Source organism: Anabas testudineus, chromosome 8 (genome assembly GCF_900324465.2).
Source record: "Anabas testudineus chromosome 8, fAnaTes1.2, whole genome shotgun sequence".
Classification (NCBI taxonomy): domain Eukaryota; kingdom Metazoa; phylum Chordata; class Actinopteri; order Anabantiformes; family Anabantidae; genus Anabas; species Anabas testudineus.
In genome coordinates, this window is record NC_046617.1 from 4,549,074 (window position 1) to 4,572,401 (window position 23,328).

General features: G+C 41.0%; 2 protein-coding genes across 2 annotated transcripts; one reads left to right on the forward strand and one right to left on the reverse strand.

Annotated features, from left to right (window-relative positions):
• Window positions 1–5,073: 5,073 nt before the first annotated feature.
• On the reverse strand, window positions 5,074–8,231 carry LOC113157327 (keratin, type I cytoskeletal 18-like). The gene is made up of 8 exons (XM_026352757.1): window positions 8,031–8,231; window positions 7,247–7,375; window positions 6,724–6,806; window positions 6,483–6,642; window positions 6,277–6,408; window positions 6,027–6,152; window positions 5,241–5,475; window positions 5,074–5,117 (listed from the first exon to the last, which is right to left on the reverse strand). The coding sequence occupies exons 1-8, from the start codon at window positions 8,229–8,231 to the stop codon at window positions 5,074–5,076; spliced, it is 1,110 nt and encodes a 369-aa protein (XP_026208542.1).
• A 2,366-nt stretch (window positions 8,232–10,597) lies between these two features.
• LOC113158931 (MBT domain-containing protein 1-like) lies at window positions 10,598–23,154 on the forward strand. The gene is made up of 18 exons (XM_026355319.1): window positions 10,598–10,702; window positions 13,004–13,247; window positions 13,499–13,632; window positions 14,251–14,362; window positions 14,706–14,785; window positions 15,089–15,206; window positions 15,423–15,557; window positions 15,780–15,868; window positions 16,016–16,114; window positions 16,311–16,446; window positions 16,692–16,747; window positions 17,326–17,430; window positions 17,867–18,014; window positions 18,152–18,234; window positions 18,323–18,560; window positions 19,195–19,266; window positions 19,359–19,547; window positions 19,737–23,154. Exons 1-18 carry the CDS (start codon window positions 10,682–10,684, stop codon window positions 19,847–19,849), a joined length of 2,172 nt encoding a protein of 723 aa, XP_026211104.1. The 5' UTR covers window positions 10,598–10,681; the 3' UTR covers window positions 19,850–23,154.
• The last annotated feature ends 174 nt before the right edge of the window (window positions 23,155–23,328 follow it).

Sequence of the window (23,328 nt, forward strand, 5' to 3'; positions counted from 1 at the left end):
CCTTTAAAGATTCAACAGGCTGTTTTTACTGGCTTGCAGCACAACATGTCTTTCTGAATCAAACATAGGAATCATCATAATCATCATCACTGTTAGGACGGACTAAATTCATGCTGAAAAAAGTTGTTTTTCTGCCATATGCTTTGCTGTGTGTCAAAATATAATTTTTATTCTGTTGCCACCTGCTGGTAAAACATCTCTCCACAACTGAACGATGCAGACAGTTTGTGTTTTCTGAGCTTTATTTTCAGAATAAACTTAAATCACATCTGGTATATAGGAGAGAAATATATATCCATATCCATATGTGCAATGTACAACATATTTCAAGTTAAACAAACAGAAAGTTGAAATTGTATTTGTTAGTGGTGAAAAGTTGAAACATTTACCAGGTAAAATTTTAAAGTATTTTTACTTAAACGTATTTCCACTTTCCACTGTTCATTTCCTACTTGTACTTGTAACCAGCTGTGGTCAGTGGACAATACTGTACATTTTACACAACTTTAGTTACTAGTTACTTATACTATACATTTTATGTTGTTTTTTTGTCTTGGTTCTAGTCTCTAAGATGAGAAAACACAAAAATTCAGTACTGCACTGTATATACATTAAATAAAGTAGTCTCTCTCTGTTTCTATGCCAAACAAGGATTATTGTATGTTTACACAGAGCTCTTAATTTTGGTGAATTGTTGTCTTACATGCTGTAAACAAACCCTAATTTTACGTCATTAATGAATCAAAAATTAGCTGAATTATCATAAACTCTGTGATTGTGAAAACTTACAGTTTATATGCTTTACATGCTGTAAGAGAAAATATCCAGCAAATTGTAATGCCTTCTGATGGGTTCTTTTTAGGTACATTGAACTATCAGCTCTGACTCTGTATTGACAGATCCCCAATAGGACAGTAGCTGAATCAAACTGACTGACTAGTATTTTTGCTTAAGTAGGATTTTCTATTGCAGGATCTTTGCTTTTGGGGAGTATTTTGAGATTAAACTATATTGTCGTACTGTATACAATAAAAAAATATCTGAGTATTCTTTCTTGATATGGTATTTCTTATATATTTGTCTTTGTTCAATATGTACAGTATGTGTGCAGATCAAGGAAGATAATGCGGACAATAAATGAGTGTGAATGTTACAACCTCAAAACTATTAGTCAATCCATGATGCATAATGTCATCAAGGTCATCACTATTAATCCTGACAACTGAAGTCATCTAGTGTTGGATGAGAGGACAGGTAGCTGTAGATGGAGAGGCAGAAAGAAAAGAGAGCAGATTAAACCAAAAGCTGTAAACTTCACTTTGTACCTGCTCTTATACTCTACTGTATTTTGTAAGTCGAATAACTCATCCCCCAGCTTTGAGAAAACACAGACACATCGGGAATAGTGTGCTATGACTTCCGGTAGCAATTTGTGTTACCATGGTGACATAATTTGCCCAAAAAATTTTAATGTGAAAATTTTAAAGAAGAAAAGTAATGGAGAATGGTCGAAAACATTGGAAAAAATATGGGACACTTCCAGAGCAGAGGCCCACAGTTAGAATTTCTGCTCAAACTGTCTAGTCACAGTATTGTTATTATTGTATCTGTTGTTCACAATGTAAACCTGCATGATCTCACCTGCAGCTTGTTGTCGTTAAGGCTGCTGAGCTGGCCTTCGTCTCTCCTGGCTTCTTTTCTTCCCCGCTGCTGAGATTGACAATGCGGCCATCTTACAAACACTCATTCTCTCCTTGTTACCTTTGGCTCCACTGTCAGTGTTTCTAATTGGTCGGTCATTAATGACTCTGCCCCCTGTCCTGTTGGTCCTTCCTGTTGCAGAGGAACTGCTGAGCCCTCCACTGGCTTGGCTTATTCTGTCACAGATACCTGAACTGCTCCCAGTTCTGCTAATTGGAAGCCCATTGTTAGTGGAACCGCTCAACCTCTGATCACCACCACTGCCACTCACACTTGTTCTCCCACTGCAGATCCTTCTTCCACTTGATTGCCCCGCAATTTCCACATTGCTCGTATGTCCACTACCTGAGCTGTAAATGGGTCTCAATTCATCACTGCCAATGCTAAAATTTCCAGCGCTGCTAACTGTGTGACTGCTGGGTGAACTGCTGAGTTTGCCACCACTTCCTGAGCTGCTTAACCTACCACTGCAGCCTACACTGCAACTGCGCCTGATGACTTTACCTGAGCTGAGTCTTCCTCCACTACCAGCACTACTGAATCTTTGTCTTCTCTGTGTATAGCTACTTGGTAGACTGATCCTTTGGCCCTCACTGGCTCTGACACTGATGCTGTCTTCCCCTCCAGCACCACCCAAACTTCCAGTGCTTCCACCATAGACTCGCCACTCTCTACTACCTCCACTGCCAAACCTACCTGCTCTTGGAACAGCTTGTGGGCTTGTTGCAAGTTGCCTGGCCACTGATAGGCTTTCTGTGCTCTCTGCATTGGCTAAGCCATGACTGGCAACCAGGCTGCTCGTACGTCCAGTATGCCCACCATACACCATCCACTTCCCACTCCCTCCGATGCCAAATCTCCCTGTTCCTGGTGGGCTTGTTGCCAGGTTTGTGGTCAATGGCAGGCATTCTTTGCTGTCTGTGTTTTCACTGCTATCTCTGCTGTCGCAAACCATCCTCTCACCATTCCCTCTGTTACCATATCTCCTTATTTGTGGTGGGCTGGTTGCAAGATGCACAACTGTTGGCATCCACTCTCCACATCTTCTGCTGTCAAACTTCCCTGTCCCTGGTTGACTGGTTGCTGGGAGCATGTCCATTGCTGCGCTTCCTTCACCCTCTGTTCTGAATAAACCATTGTTTACACTGTGCTTTTGTTGAAAACTGCCACCATAAGCCACCCATTCGCCACTCTCTCTTTTGCCGAATCTCCCTTGAGGTGGGTTGATTGTCACTGGGTTTGTGGCCACTGACTGGCTTTGCCCGCTCCCTTCCTTGAGTAAACTAACACTACCATAAAGGCTGCTCCCTCTTTTGCAAAATCTTCTAGTTTCTTTTTGGCTTGTTGCAGGGCGTGTGGCCAATAAGGGCCCTTCTTTGGCCCATTTACTGGTTAAGCTAGTGTCAGAATCCAAGCTGCTTTTACGTCCAAGACTGCCACTATAAGCAATGCACTCTCCACTTTTACACCTGAATCTTCTCTGCACACCTGCTGCAAGAACGGATTCTGCATTACTATTGATTGTACCTGATGAATTAGCTATTGTGCTGTTAAAATTAGCAGCGTGATCCATAGGCACTTTGCTGTTGCTAGCAGCCATGTCTCCTAAACTTCTATCCACACTGCGACCCAGCATTGGTAAAGGTATCTCTTTCTGGTTTTCTGAGTCACATCTGCCTTCTGGACTCTGCGCAACCTTAATATCTCCAACACTGTCTGAATTTTTGTGCCTGTCTCTGGAAGTTTTCATGTCAAAATCAAGCTGTCCACCATTATCTGCTAAAACACTACAGCCACATGAAGTTCTGAACCCCAAGTCTCCAGTACTGCTGCTCTTTTCTTCATTGCCTTCAAATGACCCAAAACACAAACTGTCCACACCTCGCACTGAAATGGTGACTCTTCTATTTCTGTCCCTTTCTGGAAAAGCATGTTTACCACTAAATGATAAAGACTGGCCTTGTGTTGAGAGAAAGTATTTCTCTACTGGTCTCATATGTGCTTTTGCCTCAGGTAGGTATGCTTCGTAAATCTCTTCTTCATGATTTGGACCCAGTAACCTGTTAGTGTCGATTGGACTCAAACTATTCTTTGATTCATTTCTACTGAGAAACTTTGATCGGTCATTTGGACTCAGGAGCAAATCATGTCTTTTAACGTTATCATCTGGATCAACTTGGCAAAACACTTGATCTGTACAACTCATTGCTGTCTCAAAAGACCCTGGAAATATCTCTGGACTTGAGCATGAAACTGCAGGGCTAAGAAATACATCAGTTTCTCCAGGACTTAGAAGTTCTTCAGGGTCAGACAAACTCAAAGCCACACCAGAATCTGTTAAACTTGTGAGCTCTTTTGATTCAGCAGTATTCAACAATACTTCTTGGTCTGATGGACTAATGAAATATTGTAGAGTAGGAGCAACCTTTATCTCTTTGGTCTCATGGTAATTGTTGACCTCCTTGTTTACTATGAAGTCTTCTTTCTTCAAAATCTTTGCAGTTTTACTTTCACTATGGCTATTACTGTCTGTGCTATTAAGTAGAGTAATTACAGTGCCAGGCTCTTTATTCTCTGTGACTCTGCTTGTGACAAGTGAAGTCCCTTCTGCTTCTGCTGCTTCTGCTTCAATATCCTTGAACAACTCACCAGATACCTCAAACGCAGCTTCAGTGGCCCTGCAAAGGTGGGGTCCAGAAGTCTTGTATAATGTAACAGTGCTCTTTTCTGTGTCCCTAAAAGTTTCTGATGGGGTCTTTGTCTGCTCTGAGCCTTTAGAAATATCTGTCTGAGCTAAAATCACAGGTTCTGTCTTTAACACTGTTGCAGTTTGTTTGGTGGGATCATCTGTGACCGTTTGTGTTACACAGTATAGTCCTTGTTTTAGTTCTTCTTCTGCATTGAGTTTGGCTTTGGGGATCTCTGTTTGATTGTTTGTCCCTTTTTTATTAGCCTCTGAAACCATTTCTTTTGTGTATTCAGTGGAAGTAAAAGTCTCAGCAGCAGCAATCCTAGCAGACAGTTGATCATGAACTGACATGGTGATTCCTTGTGCATCCATTTTAGGAGCCTTTGTCTGAGTAGAAACAATGGAAAGGTCACAATCTTCAATGTGGACTTTATCTTCCAAGGTTCTGCTCTGTTGATTGATCATCACATTGATTTGGCTTAAAGATTCCTTCTCAGTTTTTCTGAGAAGAGCTCCTGTTCCCTGTTTTACAGCTGTATGGAATGAGTCAGTCAGATTTAAAGTATTAATCACCATTGCTGATGCTTTTTTAAAATGTTTGCTCTGTGGTAACTGTGTGCTAACTGGTAGGGTAACTACAGGTGTTTGTCCAGTAATGCAGCTGTGGCCTCTCTGAATCTCCATCATCCTGAGATTTCCTTGATGACCACTGAGTGCTCTGCCAGGGCTATTTGAAGCACAGAAAAACACAATGTTAGCAGTAAAGTTTGAAAAATGAATAGAAAACCTATTAGTCTGTATACAAATTTTTAAAAGCATATTTATCTCTGAGACTTCCATGATCACAAACTTATAATGTACCCCTCTTGGCTCAGTTCATCCAGTAGCCTCCTGTAGTCTTGTATCCCAGTTTCCAACTGAATCTTGATATCCAACAAGATCTGATAATCTGTAGCATGCTCAACTGCAGCCTGCAATACTGTGTCCAGCTCTCTGCATAGACATTCTGCTCTTTGCTGCAAGACGACCAGCTGCAGGACAAACGACTCAGCCTGCTCCAGACCAGAGGTTTCCAACAGGATATTCTACACAGAAAAAAAGAGAAATTTGTGTTTAGATGTTTTGAATGTGATTACAGAAACTTGTGTCTAGAAGGTTCAGTCACTGGTTATTCAGTATTCCTGAGTCCAGAGTAGGCTTTTTGAGTAGAAGTTTGACTACAGCAACCTTAAAAGCCTGTGGTACGTAGCCTGTTAGTAAAGATAGATTGATCTGATCTAATATGGGCGTGCTGATCAAAGGTAGGACATCTTTGAGCAGTCTAGTAGGGATGGGGTCTAATAGACATGTTGATGGTTTACAATGTAAACCATCAACATGTCTCTTAGACATTCATGTAAACTTTACATGAATTAATTACTGAAATTAACTCAGCATGATCAGCATAAAAATCTTAAAAGTGATCTATATACATGATTTCATCAAACAGATTAAGGCTAAAGCTAAAATGTAATCATTGTCCTTACACTGCTGTTGTGTTTTTAGTTTTGGAAAAAAAAGTAGCCCTGACCCTCCAAGGGCTTTGTACAAACTTTGTACATCCCATTTCGTTTCAGTTCTACTAATTTTATGTCACCAGTGCATGTAGCTGTGTCAGCTCCTCCTCCAGACAGGCTGCTGTTCTCCTCAGCTCCATTAATCCAGCCTGGCCAACCTCTTCTGAAGAGTCAGAGGACACTTCTGGAGAACTCAACATGGCCATCTGAAAAAAACACACCTGGTTAAATGTTGTTTAACCTGATCAATACATTATAAATAAATACATTCAATTCTTCACTTTATTTAATTTATTACAAAATGAGTGTGTGTTACGGATGTTTGTCTACCTGTGAGTTGAACCAGCATTCATTCTGGTTCTGTCTCAGGTCAACCAGACGCTGGATCAGGTCTGAAGACTCTACAGTCTGCATTTCTAAACTGATGCCTCTTGACATCTGGGCAAGGAGACTTTGCATATCCTGTACATTTAAGAAGGAAACATGATTTTGATCTTAATGGTTCACTTAAATAAATAAGTCTTTTATTTTGGTACCTGTTGATGTTGTGTCTGTAGCTGCATCAGCTGTTGTGCTTTACTCTTCAGCAGACTCTGGAGTTCTGGCAATTTGTGGGCCTTCAGCTCTTCCTCCTGCAGTCTCAGGTTGCTAAGCTCCGTCTCCAGATGCTCACGACGCTCACGCTCCTTTTCACACCTGTTTACACAGAAGGGGATGATGAGATTCATATGTTTACATGATGCCCTTTGTGTGTATACAGTATGTGCTCTGCTCTACCTGATAGTGAAGTTGAAAGCACTGAGCTCTGCATTCAGCAGCTGCAGCTTCATGCGTGCTTGCGCAGAATGACATTGGGTGATCTGTGAGAGAGAAATAGACAGAGAGGATTGATGTTAGTAGTGGGAGCTTTTTTCTGGAACATCTCTGAACATTTGTTCATCATTAAAACTTCTGGCATAGTCACAGGACACACTGAGTTTCAGGTTGTATCTTGTAAGTTTCAGTCAGTGAACTTTCAGACTAGTTTGAGCCAGTTTGAACTTTAAACACATGCACAACTTCCTGACAAGTCACAACCTGAAAACTAACCCCCGAGATTCAGCATCTCAGTTTCCATCATCAGTTTACCTACAATGCAGCCACTGGCTTCATTTGGCTTAAATTTGACCCTAGTTTGACCTCAGGAAAAATTGTTTTATCATGAAAACGATTACATTGTAAAGAAAATATCTGTATATGAAACATTGCAGACTGTGAATAAATTGAATTCTCTTCAAATATATTGTAAGTGTTTACTAGCCTGGTCCTGCAGCACAGATGCTGCCTTCAGGTGTCTGTCCAACTCTTTAATCTCTTTGGGATACTTTTTGTCCAGCAGCTCCTGGATCTGATGTTCCAGCTTCTTGTTGGTTGTCTCCAGACACTGGACCTGTATCCATCAGTAAGAGGAAAAGGTAAATCAGTTATTTTGATCAAACGTTTCTTCAGAATAACCTGAAGCACTCTTGTCTCTTAAAATTGTATGTCCAATCTTTTCCAATTTTCGGTCAGATTTTGTCTTTTCAGATTCTTCTGAATTGTTGCGTAATTTAGTTTTTTTTTTTTTTTTGTTTGTTTGGCGTTGTTGTTCTTCCCGGTTTGGCTTCTTTGTTTCAACAAGGGAAAATAACGGTGAAGCATACAATTATGCATTTGAACAGAAGTTCCCAGAGATACTTTCCATTTTAAGAAGTGTTAGAAGGTCCTCAAGCCTAAATGGTCCTAGTTTGGAAAAGACTGTCAAGGTTTACGTGTGTTTCTATCTAATGCATGTGCCTTATTTCAGTTCATGCAAAACCCCAGTGAAATAACTGCTACTTTTAGGTTCTACTGCACTTTTAACAATAATTAGTCAGCACTTATAAATCTGGAATCCTGGAATCAAGGAACATTGCACTCATGCAAAAATGACATTTTTATTTACTCTTGCTCTTAAAACAATAACCGTTAGACTTACATTTCAGTTTAACAACTGTTTTTGCAATGCTATTGCTACATCCATCAAGGCAAAGTCTCTGTTTGCTTCCAATTCACATATGTCCTACCTGCTTGAGATATGCAGCCAGCCTCCTGTTCAGCTGCTGCAGGTTGAGTTTCTTTCTAGACAAACAGAAGCTCCTGCTGTTGTCTGGAGCTGCAGAAGCAACAGTGCAGTACTGCACTGAGACCCCGGGTCCATGATATACACGGTAACCCAGAGCTGCCTGGGACAGTCTACCAGCATGAAGAATCTGCCACGGTGTCATCTTGTGTCCTTTTCTGTAAACAAGATAAATTTCCTTTTTTTTTGGCTTATTCTACTGCATGTCTAGATGCCATCTTTCCCATCAGCAACTTCTGTATCTAAACTCAGAGTTGTCAGTCCGAAGCCTTGAGGTGTCCCAGAAGTTGTTCAGGTGTAGCAGGACTTGATGGAGCTCAGGCTGAATCTGCGTTAACTTTTATATTATGATATCTGGAACAGGTTTCGGCAGGATGGCCCTGCCCTTCAGAGTGTTTTTGTGGAAAGCTCATAGGAGACATTAAATCCAAAAACTTTAATGTGTATCACGTTAATCCAAAAGATTTAATGTTTGTCAGATCAGGTTTACACATGCTCGAAGATGTTGTGGATCATTCAGTACTGTAACCTGAGGGATAAATGACTAAATCAAAGCTTGTTATAATTTAGCAACCTGGTACATCTCTCCCCACAGTACTCACTTTTGGTTCAGAGGCAGCCTGCCATCATTAATCCTTAAAGAGGTGGACAGAGGGGGCAGGTCAAGAGACAGGGAGGCAGTGAGGAGGGTCCAGAGACTGCTGTCTGTCAGGATCAGGGAGAGGAGTCTCTCTGAAAGTCTGTGCTCCTCAGCTATGTGGTGTTCTCCAACACAATTTCAACCTCAGCCTGCACCTGGAGAGAGTTGCTCTTGGGTGGAAAATGTCATGCCTGGTTCCTGTGAATAAGACGTCATATCCCGGTGTCCTCAGTGACTACAGACCAGTGGCTCACATATTATAAAGGCTTTTGAGATGCTGATCCTGGAGTCCCTATGGTCTCTGTTCAAACCCTCACTTGACCCCCTCCAGCCTATCAACCCCAAGTTGGAGAGGATGACGCGATCATACATCTGCTCCATAGCACCTACATCTACATGGACAGAGAGAGGAGAGAGATATCATGTTTTTTGATTTCTTAAGTGCATTCAACACCATCCGACCTGCACTGCTGGATGAAAAATTGAAAAACATGTAGGCTGACACTCCCCTGATTTCATCAATCATGGACTATCTCACCAACCGCCCCCAGTACGTCCACCTGCAGAACTGTGTGGGGGACAGTTCTGTCTCCATTCCTCTTCACTCTGTACACCTCAGACTTCAGGTACAACTCAGAGTCCTGTCATCTTCAGAAGTTCTCTGATGACTCTGTTCAAACTCCTCTCAATCCTGGACAATCCCTCCCACGCACTGCACAGTGTGCTGCTTGACAGAGGAACACGTTCAGCCAGAGACTGATCAACATTATGTGCTCCACAGAGAACCACAGGAGGTCCTTTCTACCTGTGGCCATCAATCTTTACAATTCCTCCCCCCTCTGTAAAGGGTGGGGCAACTGACAATTTCTGTCACATATTTGCTGTCATTCCACCCTGGACTATAATTATTTATCCTTTTTCATTCATCTCACATATTCTGTATATATATTGAGTTCTCTGTATTGATGTTATTTTATATATATTGAGTTTACTGATGTTATTCTGTATTTGTGTTCGTGTGAATCTTTCTTGGTTGTGGTTCCCTTTCTTTCTGTCTGTGTCGAGAACAACTGTAACAAAGCAAAACAATTTCCCTAAGGGATTAATAAGGATTTTTGAATCTTAAATCTTGAAATGAATTAATTCTTGATCCATAATGTGTAATAATAATTATAATAATAACAATAATAATAAGAAGAAGAAGTTTAAGTATGTGAACAAACTTCTAAAGCACTTAATTCCAAAGAATAATGGTGTTCACTACTTCACTTTCTTTTCCGAAGCTAAGTGCTTGCATCACCATCCAAACTCACTTTATCAGGGAAAACAGCAAGTGAATGTATCATCTATAATGTGGCAGATGTTCAGCTCCGATTCTGTCTTCAATACAGCAGCAGCAGTTTATTATTTATGACAAAGCTATCAGATTATGATCGTTTCAGTGGATTTATAGTCTTTAAATAAAGTTTTGATGAGGACGTAATGTGCTATGAATCATAGTTCAGTCATCATGGAGGAACTCCTCTGCACAAAGCACAAAGTTAAGTAGTCAGTGAAACTGTTGATTCAGTGTAATTAGTTCACCCTTGACTTGGAGAAACATTTATCTATAATATATAGTATAGAACACATTCAAAATGGATTTATAGAGAAGGCTTTACAAATGAATATAAAACAGCATCAGCTAATTCAGAAATTGAATTAATGGATTTGAACACACTGACGTGCTGCATTCATATTGTCTGTCCAGTAGGTGTCGCTGGCGGACTCACCGTCTCATGAGAACTGAGCAAGCGAAGCAGAAACAACAGCCAATGAGAGCTCAGCGTCTTTGTTCCCGGCGCTTGCGCACAACGGGTCTGGTAATTTTGTTGATATGTCTGCCGAGAGATTTTAATGATTATTTTTACAGGTTTTCGTGTTTCACAGAAATTGTCATCCTGTGGTCTGACCTGATGGAAAACTCCAGAGACCTGGTAAGTTCTGAAGTTTGTGTGACCGGCGGGGGCCCGTATTTACCTCCTTTGTTGTGGTTGTGATAGAGGTTCACAACGGTGTTTAAGGATGCTTCAAAGCGACCACTGACAGGGTATCCAGGCAAAACTCCATTGAAAAATCTGTTACTTTAAGGTTCTATTGCCCTTCAACAAAAATATCACTATTAAAAACTGAAATTATATTATGGCATCATATAATGTTAATTTAAGAGTTAAAGATACATTTTATACAATGTAGTAGTTCTTACATCCGTGTGTCAAATTTAGTCTTATATAAGTGCTTTGTCTCTCTCTTTGCACAATCTCCTTACAAATCGCTGTTGACAAAGCTGCGATATTAGATTTCTTTACTTCTTGACAAAGGCACAGTTCCTGACACATTTTTTAAAATGTATTTGTTGATCGGGTTTAACGTCCCTTTGTTCGGCATAAATACACATATTCCCTGTTAGTTTTAAATTCTGTAAATTTTCATTTTTGTTATAGCTTCCCCCGCTACAGGATCGTCTATGGTCACCGCTGTAAACAGTAGAGAGCCTATAGTGGCAGGGTGAACCTGTGTGAGAAATGTGAGGTTTATTGACATGTTGTGTGGCTAGGTGCATTTAAAAAAACGCCGAACTTGATTTTTGCCTTAGCTGATTCGCAGCGACTCTTGCGTTGTATTTTATAAACCACATCCCATGGTCCAAAATCAAAGAAACTTATAATTTAGCGAATTCTGGAGGTCTTGTGGTGTCTGGTGTTGTCGGGTTTTCTCTTTCGCCAGTTTTGTCTGCTGAGTCCCTCTCTCTATTGTCAATCAGCCCCTGTCTCCCTCCCTCTCACCGCACTGCAGTGGTGCCGGCAGCAGGTTTCACAGTTTCACAGCTTGAATCCCAGTGATGCAACAGCTGACAAGTGTGTGTGTGTGTGTGTGTGTGTGTGTGTGTGTGTGTGTGTGTGTGTGTGTGTGTGTGTGTGTGTGTGTGTGTGTGAGAGAGAGAGAATGAATCAGCTGCTGGTGAAAATCAAATGAATGAGCTAAAGTTAGTTTGCCGAGTAGGCAGGGATAAAGGTACATTAGATTGTGAGGATGCTGAATGAGTCACCTTGACTTTGTGCATGTGTTCCGAGATGTAAGAGATTTGTTGTCACATGCGCAGCAACAGAGCTAGACAGCTTGTTCCAGCTACGGAAGAAGAAAACTATTTCTACAGCATACATTAAGCGATCGCTGTGTGTGTGTGCGTGCGTTTGTGTGTGTTCATATAGTCTCTGAGTTTAAAAGTCTGATGAACTGTGGGTAGAAGCTGTCTCAGTCCTTGGCAGATGGTGGATCTGGTTGTGATGCTTCTTTTTTGTGATGGTAGGGGTGGTTGGGGTCCTTGAAGATTTTTCCAGCTTTTTTTATCCTCCTCTGGGTGTAAAGGTCCTACGTGGACGGCAGTTCAGAGGTGTTGTGTTGCTTTGATAACTCTTAGCAGTGTTTTTCAGTCTTTCTTTGAGCTGCTCCCATATCAGGCCTCGATGCATCCAGGGAGGACGCTCTCAGTGGTAGAAGTTGCACAGAATTCTTTCATTCATGTCAAACCTTCTCAGTCTCCTGAGGAAGAAAAGATGCTGATTTGTAGTCTGTACTACTGAATAAATACAAATTCTCCATTTCAGGTCTTTACTGATATGAATCCGGAGGAACTTGAAGCTGTTCACTCTCTCCACAGGTGTCTCATGGATGTAGACAGGCATGTGTGTTCTCTGTACTTTCCTAAGGATACAGGTGGACTTGTTGAAAAATAACCCCCATTGCACCAGCTTGTGTATCAGTCATTTAAGCTGACTAGACAAATTTGTATTGCTACTTTCAAATCTGACGTGCTTTTCAAAAACACTCTCAAAAATCTGTGTGTGAAAGAGACACAGATGGAAATACCTGAGGAGCTGCAGCAACAAGCCCAGAAAACTCAGCTAACTAACTAAATTTGGACTTCTTGGTGTGCTGGGTTACTGTACTGTATGTTAGGTTTATGTTAAATGTGTTTTGTCAAAATGTGTTTAAATTGATTAGTAATCAAAACTCAAATCTCTCATATAAAAAAGTATTTGCACCATTTAGTGTGGGACTTCAAGTCATGGTCAGGTGCATCCTACTGGCTTCGATTATCTGTGAGCTGCTTAATGTGATAATTGCTCAATCTCATCTGCAGCTTTATATAAACTATCCAGATCATAAGACAGCATCCTTCAGAATCGACTTATAACCAACCATAAACAGTCTGACTGGATCTCTTTCATGGTCAGGTGGAACGCTCATCCAGGAAACGCAGAGACTCCTTCGGGATGCTGGACGGTTTGGAGGAGGACCGCAGCAGCTGCAGCACGGAGTCCAGTGGAGGGAGCGGAGCTTCCAGTCCTGAGGACAGTGAGGACGAAGACTTAGGAGGTGGAGTCGCTCAGCTTACCCCCTCCTCCTCCTCCTCCTCTCTGACACTCATCAAGACCAATGGGCAGGTGTATACCTACCCTGATGGAAAGGCAGGCATGGGTCAGTATGACAAAGTTTATATCAGCGTCAGACATTTTACTGTGAAGCAGCTGCAGCTCCTGTTGTATCATCTCTTGTGATTGGTGATCACACTGGTGATTAACTGGCACATTTTCTCACAGTGAAATGTTGAAACTTGAACTTAGTTTCTGACAGAGATGATTTATTGGGACCACAGAGAGCCTGTTATGTCTGGTTTGTACCTAAGACAACAAGGTGACTCAGTTTTTCTCATATCTGCTTGTTCTCAGCGACGTGTGAGATGTGCGGTATGGTGGGAGTCAGAGATGCTTTCTACAGTAAAACCAAACGCTTCTGCAGCGTGTCCTGCTCCAGAAGTTACTCCTCCAACTCCAAGAAGGCCAGCATCCTTGCTCGCCTGCAGGTAGAAACACAGGATCTCACACCTCTGCACTGATGATCATCTCGATCGGTCGTAACATTTATACTATGTGTTATGAACAGTGTGGTTTGTATCTACTACGCACATACACATGAGATCGTTGTCGGTTTATTTTTGGAGCGATGTATCCCGATTCATGTAAAGGAACCACGTCAATCTACTGCATGTAATAGTAAGTTGCTATCTATTTAGCAAAACTATATTAATGCAGTAATACAGATGCAGACCTCCACAGTCCCTCTAAGCTCAGTGGGCTTGAAAAGAAGAGTCTGTAGCCGGCTGTTTTTTATTAGTAGTAGTATGAAGAAGGTGCTGATGATTAAATACATAAAAACAGATTTCTAGTAGTCAAGGAGCACTGATGAGCTGCCTGTAGTTATTTGAATTGAAACATGGACAGTAGGGATGTAATTTTGATGACAAGTTAAAGGTAGGATGACATTAACCTGTACCCATATAGACGGGTCCCCTTTTTAATCCAGTGTGTTCTTATTACTGTTGAAGCCTGTTGGGGGACATTAAGGCTTTACTCCACTCTACTCCTCTAAAGGAGCAGTCAGACCTGTCTCCAACCTGTGTCTGTCTCTCTGTGTCCTAAAGGGGAAACCTCCCACTAAGAAAGCCAAGGTTCTGCAGAAACAGCCTCTGATAACCAAACTAGCAGCTTTCACTCAGCACCAGGTCAACCAGCAGAGTGGCGTCAAGAAGAGCGGTGAGTGTAACTTCTATTTTAGACTCTTCAGATTTTTTCAAAAAATGTGCAAGTCTGTTTTTTTTTCTCTCAACTGCTCTAAATGAATACTCCGTGTCTATTTTTGATGGAGACATGTGAGTTCGCTGCTAATCATGAAATACATTTTTAACACTATATTTCATTGGTTTCTGACTTTCACTAGGATTTATGTTCTAAACATTGTTATTTATTTAACAATAAACTACATTTGGGTTGTGATAAATGATTCTTAGTACTTTAAATTCAAGAATTAAAGTGATAGTCTCTATAAGTCGACTGTTGTCATGTTAGTGTTAGTTTGGTAATGTTGTGTTTGCTACAGTTTCTGTGGAGGTGTTTGACTGGGGTCGTTATCTTGGAGATGGAGAGGTCACGGGAGCTCCAGTCAGCTGCTTCAAACACGTGGGTGCAACACACATACGCACAGACAAACACACACACACTGTTTCATCTATTCATATGTGCTCATACAGACTTTTATGTAACTGTTCTTATTTTTACCACTTTCAGTTCAGTTCTGTACAAATCCCTGTTAGTGTGTCACCATGACACAGGTTGTCACCGATAGCAACTGACACACACAGAAAGAACTACTAAAAACTTAAAATGAAAAACAATAAATTAGAACTTAACTCTTAATTATACTGTCCAGACATTTTAGAGCAAATGCTTCTCTGTTTTTGTGTTATTGTTATTGTTGTGTAGGTACCAATGGGGAAGTCGTGGGGTGACATCACTGAAGGCATTCGGATAGAAGTCCAGAACACGGACTGTGGTCTGCCCATGAAGGTTTACTGGATTGCTGGCATCATTAAACTGGCTGGTACATACTCAACATGGAGCAGCGACACTGTGATATCACATTAAAATTAAAATTTGTAGCTGTATTTTCCAGATAGAACAAAAATTTACCTTCACAGCATTTTCTCCCATTTAAACCTGAGTCAGTGTCACAGTGCGTGTGTGTGTGTGTGTGTGTGTGTGTGTGTGTGTGTGTGTGTGTGTGTGTGTGTCTGTGTGTGTGTGTGTGTACTAACAGGATTTAAGGCCTTGCTGCGGTACGAGGGTTTCGACAGCGACTCCACCAGAGATTTCTGGTTGAATCTGTGTGTGCCGGACATCCACCCGGTTGGCTGGTGCGCTGCTGGAGGAAAACCTCTGGTCCCCCCTCAGAGTAAGAAAGAAAGAAGGATTTACCTTCTGGAGCTTCATTTAAAACATATGTGGTTTCAGGAATGGTGATCTAATCTTTCTTTACTTTGTAGTACTGTGTTTGGATGTGCTTATCTCCCAACTCAGTAGCACAGTCATTCATTCCAATCTTTTTTTTTAAAGTCCACCTTGAGGTATTATCAGTTACTGAGATTAGATGTGATTCATGTGTGTTTTATTTCAGCCATCCTGCACAGGTTCACCAACTGGAAAACATTCCTGATTAAAAGACTGACGGGATCCAAAACCCTGCCTCCTGACTTCTCCTCCAAGGTCTCACATATCTGCACTTGTTTACTTGTCAGGATCCATCATTCATTTTGTCAATGTGTCCCCAAACGTTCACCCGACCCAAGTCTAATGTGACTTTCACCTGCTTGAAATGTCATTTTGCAAACTTTCTCTCTCCTCCACCACCAGGTGCAGGAGAGTATGCAGTTTCCATTCAAGAAGCAGATGAGGGTGGAGGTGGTGGATAAGACTCACCTGTGTAGGACTCGGGTTGCCGTGGTGGAACAGGTAGGACTGTACAAAGACTTTCTTTGGTTCAAGCCTCAGTAGAAAAGTGATTCAGTCCTGTTTTTGGCCGTCGATCCTTCAGGTTGAAACACTGTGGAAGAGAAGACACAAACGCACATAGAGGACACAGGACTGCATCTTGTAGGAAGCCTTTGGTGACAAAATGAACAAAACTGCATTTTGTATATTATTGCAGGTGATTGGTGGTCGTCTCCGGCTGGTGTATGAGGAGTGTGAAGACGGAACGGACGACTTCTGGTGTCACATGTACAGCCCTCTGATTCACAGCATCGGCTGGTCTCGATCCATCGGACACCGCTTCAAACGATCCGGTGGGTCATCTGATTGCTCAGAGTTTCCAGTAATGTCTGGGAGATAATATCTGGCTAGTTGTTGAATGTACTGCACACTGAACTGAAACTAGCAGTAGTTTAAACACTCATGACCGACACATGACATGTGGAAATGTCACCAGACTCCATTTTTAAAACAGCATTTAAGCCAGCAGCAGATTAATGAGCAGACAGTGGGTGTCTCTCTGATGTGATGAAGTAATGACTGACGATCTGACTTTCAGATGTGTCGAAGAAGCTGGACAGTTTTGTGGATGCTCCTGGACAGCTGTTTGCCAAGGTGAGGGCAACATCACTTGATACTCAGCTTGTCATCTGACTTTTATTCTCTTAAGGATGAACATGTCAAAGCCAAGTACGGAGACCAAAATGGTGAATAAACTGGTGTAATTAATTCTATTTTAAACAATCAGAGAACATGTACAGGCAATTAATAATTAAAATAGACAATGTACATATTGTAACAGTATGTGATGTATAGAAAAAAGCATATTAACTAATCAGAGCTGGAGGGTTAAGGTTTGGATTTTATTATTTTATAACATTTCTAAAATCATCTGATTGGTCCTCATTTTCACCACATGGGTGCAGCATAAGACTGCACTTCACCACTGAGAACACACACACACGCAAACACACACACACTGCATGTCCCCTCATCTCTCATGTCAATACACAGAACTTTATTTCTCATTTAATTCTAGTGGTAATTGTTGGAATATTTCGATACCAGGGTCTGATCAGTCAGAACAGGTGAAAACATGGTTGTTGTTGTTGTTGTTGTTGTTGTTGTTGTTGTTTGTTTTGTTGTCTTAAGAGAAGAAATTGTTGTTTCACGTTGATGTTCCCTGTGTGCAGGTGAAGGAGGTGGATCAGAACGGTGTGTGGTTTGAAGATGGGATGAAGCTGGAGGCCATCGACCCTCTGAACCTGTCTGCCATCTGTGTGGCCACTATCAGGAAGGTGAGGGCCCCGGTGAAGGGTCAAAAGGTCAAAGATTAACAAATAGCTCCAAATAATGGTCAGATTTAATTTGAGCCTGTGAATCACTCCCTGCAGCACTGTCTCTCATCCATCCTGTCTCTGTCTCTCCCACTTTTTCATTCTTTATCTGTCCTTCTCCCATCTTTTTGTTCTTTTTCCAATTTAATTCCCATTCTTCTTTTTCTGTGTCTCACTCCTTCCTTCCTTCATTGTTTCTATGAGCTGCCCTTGTGCTGTTTCTCTGAAATATTTTCTCTGTCTGTCTTTAGTCTTTCCTCCATCCTTCTTCTGTCCTCTTCCTCCTTCCATCAATCCTTCATCTGTCTGACCTCCACTTTACCTCTGTCTTACCTCTTCTCATCTTCTCTGGATCTTTCTTCTGTCTTTCCTCTCTGTGTACCTCCACCTCCTTCAGGTCCTGGCTGACGGGTATCTGATGATCGGTATTGATGGTTCAGAGGCAGCTGATGGTTCAGACTGGTTCTGTTATCATTGTTCCTCTCCCTCCATCTTCCCTTCCGGCTTCTGTGAGATCAACAGCATCGAACTGACCCCTCCCAGAGGTACAGCACATCATACAGCTCTGATGTGCAAATACAAATACAAGGTCTTAATATTTAGATCTGGATTTTTTTAAAGGTGACTAATAAGATCATGATGAATCTAAATCCTCTCCTTTTCCATCTCTTGTGTCTGTCAGGTTACACAAATCTTCCCTTCAAGTGGTTTGAGTATATGAAGGAGAGCAACTCTGTGGCTGCTCCAGTTAACCTCTTCAACAAGGTGAACTAACAATTGAGTCGAAAGGATTTTAGCCTTCGTAAATGTAATTTTGTCAGTGAAGTTCATACATGTCTTTTTCCCCCACCAGGAAGTGCCTAACCATGGTTTCTGTCCGGGTATGAAGCTGGAGGCTGTCGACCTCATGGAGCCCCGGCTGGTCTGCGTTGCTACGGTGACCCGCATCGTCCACCGGTTGCTGCGGATACACTTTGACGGCTGGGAGGATGAGTACGACCAGTGGGTGGACTGTGAATCACCTGATCTGTACCCCGTTGGCTGGTGTCAGCTGACTGGATACCAGCTGCAGCCTCCTGCTGTTAATGCAGGTAACTCACACTACACAACTAATCTAACCTTAGCTAGAAATGCTGTTAATGCTACACTACTACGTACCATTGAATCACAGCAATAAGATATGTGGAGGAGACAACGTCACTTCATATGGATGATTCATTGTCTGCTGAGCTGCATTTAAGAACCCTCAGTCTCATGTGATGTCTCAAGGAAAAGAGGTAAGTAAGGAAAACATGGATGTGATTGAACTGAGTTGTACCCTGGACAGTGTGAAAGCAATGGAGGGTATTAAAAGAAAGTGTGGCATTCACACAAAGTGTAAAGTGGATTACTCCGAACACGCAGTTAAAACGCCTACAGTATGTTTTCATTTGTGTGTAATTACCAAAGAGGTTTGTAATGATCACTTAGCCTTTTAAAATGATACTTGCATTAGCAAAACACTGGAACACGGGAACACAGAACTAATGTTGCTGATGATGGGCCTCTGTATGTTTCTTTCAAAACCAAGGACATTTCTAACTCACCCCAAACTTACCTCCAACCATAAAACAAATAAACATGATCTCTGTGATGAACAACAGAAGACAACAGATCATCAAGTCCACAAAGCTGCTGTTTATCTTGTTGAAACTAGGCTCAAAATCCAGTGAATGTGTGTCTCAGGTTCCAGAGATCTACAATCAGCTATGTCCAAACAGAGGAAGAAATCTCAACAGTACAAGGGACAAAAGAAAAGTAAGTTTTCCTGTTTCTACTCTAACTACAGTAAGAGTGTATCTCCAGCCAGTAACAGTAACTGTCTCACTGTCTTTTCCTCCGTCTGTTAGAGAGGAAGCTTCCCATCGCCAAGCGACCTGTCAGTCTCTCCGGTGTCATGGTAACAGGAGTCCCCAGGAGCCTATCGGGAGATGAAAACGAGACTCCACCTGATTACCCATCACCTCCAACACCTGCCTCAGCAGCCCAGCCCTCCTCCATCAACCCAGACAACAGCCCCAAAACGGATGGGGGAGCAGGTGTGTGTGTGTGTGTGTGTGTGTGTTTATATAGTCTGTTAATCACCTGATTGTCGTCACTGATTGAAACAACCACCTTAACTAATACTCCCATGGATTTAAACACTTTCACTACACACAAGTATTTACCACAATGAATAAATCACATGGAATTTGGTGCGTTTCTAAATGTCGTCATTGTTTCTGCAGGTTCACAGATTAAAGAGGAGAACACTGAAGGGACAGAGTTATCATCTGAAAGGACAGAAACAGAGACCAATGGATCCTCTGGGGACTTCTTCACCAAGCAGGACCACTCGTAGGTCATCCATCCCTCTCTCACTTGTATCACTCGATCCATCCATCTCCTTCTAGATTGACTAAACAACTTCCTCCACACAACACACACTTCAGCAATAGAAGCTAAACGATGTACTTGAAGGACTGATTGGTGTGTAATCCGAAGTATGGGAGTGTCCTGCTGGCTCTTCTGTCCAGCCCCGCCTACTCTCCTCAGTCTCTCCATCCATACTTCCCACTCTGTCCCACTCCTCTTGTTTGTCATTCACCAAGATTCCTTTCATGATGTTGATTTTACAGCCACAGGCTAGAACCACGTAGGAGAAAACGGTGCCACTGAAGAAGAAGAGGAGATAAAGGACAGGTGCGTCAATCATATTTTGTGCCTCTGTGGAAAAAAAAGGGATCAGGCGAAGGAAAAAAAAAAACAACACATTGTGAAAACTTTTGTACGATGATCTTTTTCTCCACCGTTTGTGAGTTCTGTTCGAGAGTCAAAACTCTTGACGTAATAAGAAAAATGTTGGATGCTGTGTAATGTCATGTTGAGATTAGCAGCCATTTAAAAACTGTGTATGTACTGTATGTGTGTTAACATGTGCACGCGTGAATGCCGTGGGTTTAGACTCAAACCAGCCAATTAGAGACACAACACTTCTTCTTTTGTTTTGGCATCTTTCTTATTTTTTAACCACCGATAGTGAACTGCGTGCTGAGCATTTAGTGTAGTGAAAATTTAAAACCAGCCGAATGTGGGAGAAAGTCGGGCTGAAGATGTTTCAAAACGTTTTTCCACTTAAACATCGGCCATCATTATTAGAGCTGGCTGCATATACTGTACATCTGACTGAGGAAACTGTCACAGCCTGTGTGTTTAAACTGGATTTCTACTTGTTTGTTAAGAGGCTACAGCCTCAATTCCACACAACACAAAACAACTCTTGCAGCACTGACAGATTTCTTTATATGTTATGCACTTGCCTGTATATGATTTAGATTTTATTAGACAGTAAAGGTGCCATATATGAGCTATATTACAGCTAAGGACTTTGCTTCTTCTAGGATGTTCCCCGTATTCACCAGTGTGTTCCTTACTGGGATGTTTTCGTGTGTGGAAATGCTTGAATGTGAAGCAGAGATTAAAAAAAAATACAATCAGAAAAGAAAGTGTTGATTTAACTGTAGCTAACAGCATCTACAACAGTGATTAAGTATTGCCAACTATTAATACCTCACAAATAACTTTTAAAATAAATATGAAAGTTTAAAAACAAAAAGATATTTGAAAACACAGATTATAAGAAGAGTGTACAGTATCAGAATTAAAGAAAGGTTTTTTTAGAGATCACGTTCTAAAACACTGATGGGAAACAACATGGAAAAAGTATAAGAAATAAAACAGACGTGTAATGAAGTCATTTGAATGTGGCTGAGGAAAGATGATTTTTTTCTCAGCGTTAAAATTAAAGAGACAGATCAACAAAACAATGACATTGTTTGTTGGTGCTGACAGTGAGAGATCAGTATTGCTACATGTTGATTCAGACGTTTTCTATTTGTGATGTTCAGTGTTAGTTTTGTCTTGTGTGTCTGAAAACATGTGGAGCAAAAGAAAACAGTGGCAGTAATGTAATTTATAAATGTTGTGAATATTAACTTAGCTGTTTTTTCATCTTCCTGTGTGCATTTGATTTAAACCACAGCCACTCTGAAGGGTTCTTTGTATTTTTTAGTTTTAAGGAGCTCAGATCGGCCAATTTTAGTGTCACTGTTTATTTAATTTTAGGTGAACACAACAGTGTAGCTTCATCACATCGAAGCAACTCCGGTGCAACAATTTTACTGATTTTGAATTTGCCATAACAAAGCAACAAAGCAACAAAGCCAGACTAATAGGAAACAAAAACTAACCTTTAAAAGCATGAATTTTAATGTTCATGTGAAAGTAAAGTGGACACATCAACTATTGTTTCAAAATCACACATTGTGTTTTCTGATTAGTGAAACAGTACCAAAATGTAATCTTTTTTTTAAAGTAACTTAAAACAGCATCGCTCTCTCTGACTTGCTACTGCATGATTTCTTTACTATATCTTCACTTTCATTTTCGTCTCACATTAAAACATTTTAAAAATGTTTTTCTATTTAGTTTTCGTTCCCTACTGATCCAACGTTGGCGTCTGATCTTTAGAAGGCAATTGCACAACTCAAACGTTATAGGGCTCTTAGTGAATAACAAAGAACTGGAGAGTGTTCAGCTCAGCTGTGTGAGCACGTTGTGCACTAAACCAGTGGCTGTCTTTTAGTATCACACGTGTCGGTCACATGGACATGTGTGTGTCGTCCGCTCATGTTTGTCTTTTTGTACGTGGACTGTCTTCTTTGTATTATGGTGCTATCTATAGATGATATCCACACGTTTGGTAACGTTTTTATGGAATGATTTTAACAAACTGTCTGTGACCCTGGTGAAGAAGCTGTTTGCAATAGATTTTGTACATGGAAAAATGAAGACTTCATGTATGTGACGTGATGTGAGTTGACAATTTGAATCCTTGAATTCACTGATTTTTCACCGTCCCTTTGTGATGTTTGCTGTGTGCTGTCTCTCAGCAGTGCAGGATTTCATGGGTTTTATAGGGGGTTTTGTAGGTTTTAATGTGACAGCTGCAGTTTAGCTTACACTGTGGTTTGGGACCCAAAGACGTGATTTAGTGAGTCAAGTCTGAAAGCTGAGACTGACAGTGGGTTTTTTGTTTGTTTGTTTGTTTGTTACAGTTTTTTTTTCTTGGTGATTACAACCAAAAGCATGTCTATTCCCAGCAAATGGGCAAATTAGAAAGTTTGTTATGAATATTCATCAAACTACAGTCAATGAATTTAGTCTAGAGACAATAACCAGTCACAACAGAGGACAAATAAGTAGAAATTGTCCTTTGAAAACCCATTGAAAGTAAAAAAGAAAAACAACAACAGCACAGAGACTCTTCACAAGGCTGAAGCACTAAGATTTAAATGTATTTGTGTCCCACACTGATGAGGCTTACGAAGACTTGCTGATACTGTCCTTGTCCATTTGGTTCCACATGTTCGTGCTGTGAACATGTCGTTTACTGAGCTCTTATCAAAACATACAAATGTTTAAAAAAAAAGAAACAGAGATACAGATCTATATACTGTAAATGTATGACAAGAGAAATGTAGTTACTGATGTTAACTTTCATGAAGCTTTTTTTGATACATTGTGCAATTTTTTGGCAGCATGATTGTGAAGACATCATTACATTTAGGTGTAAAATAAATGACTCACTTTACATTTTTATGCAATAAAAACTTATGACAATAACGAGTTTGGAAGTTGTTTTTCTGAAGTTAATCAGATTTCATCTGTGCGTAGGGTCCAATTCATGTGAACACAGTATCTAAAGAAGATTGGAAGAGACAGTCCGAGTCATGACACTAATATCTTGTGTCTACAGTAAACTGAGACAAGAAGGATCAG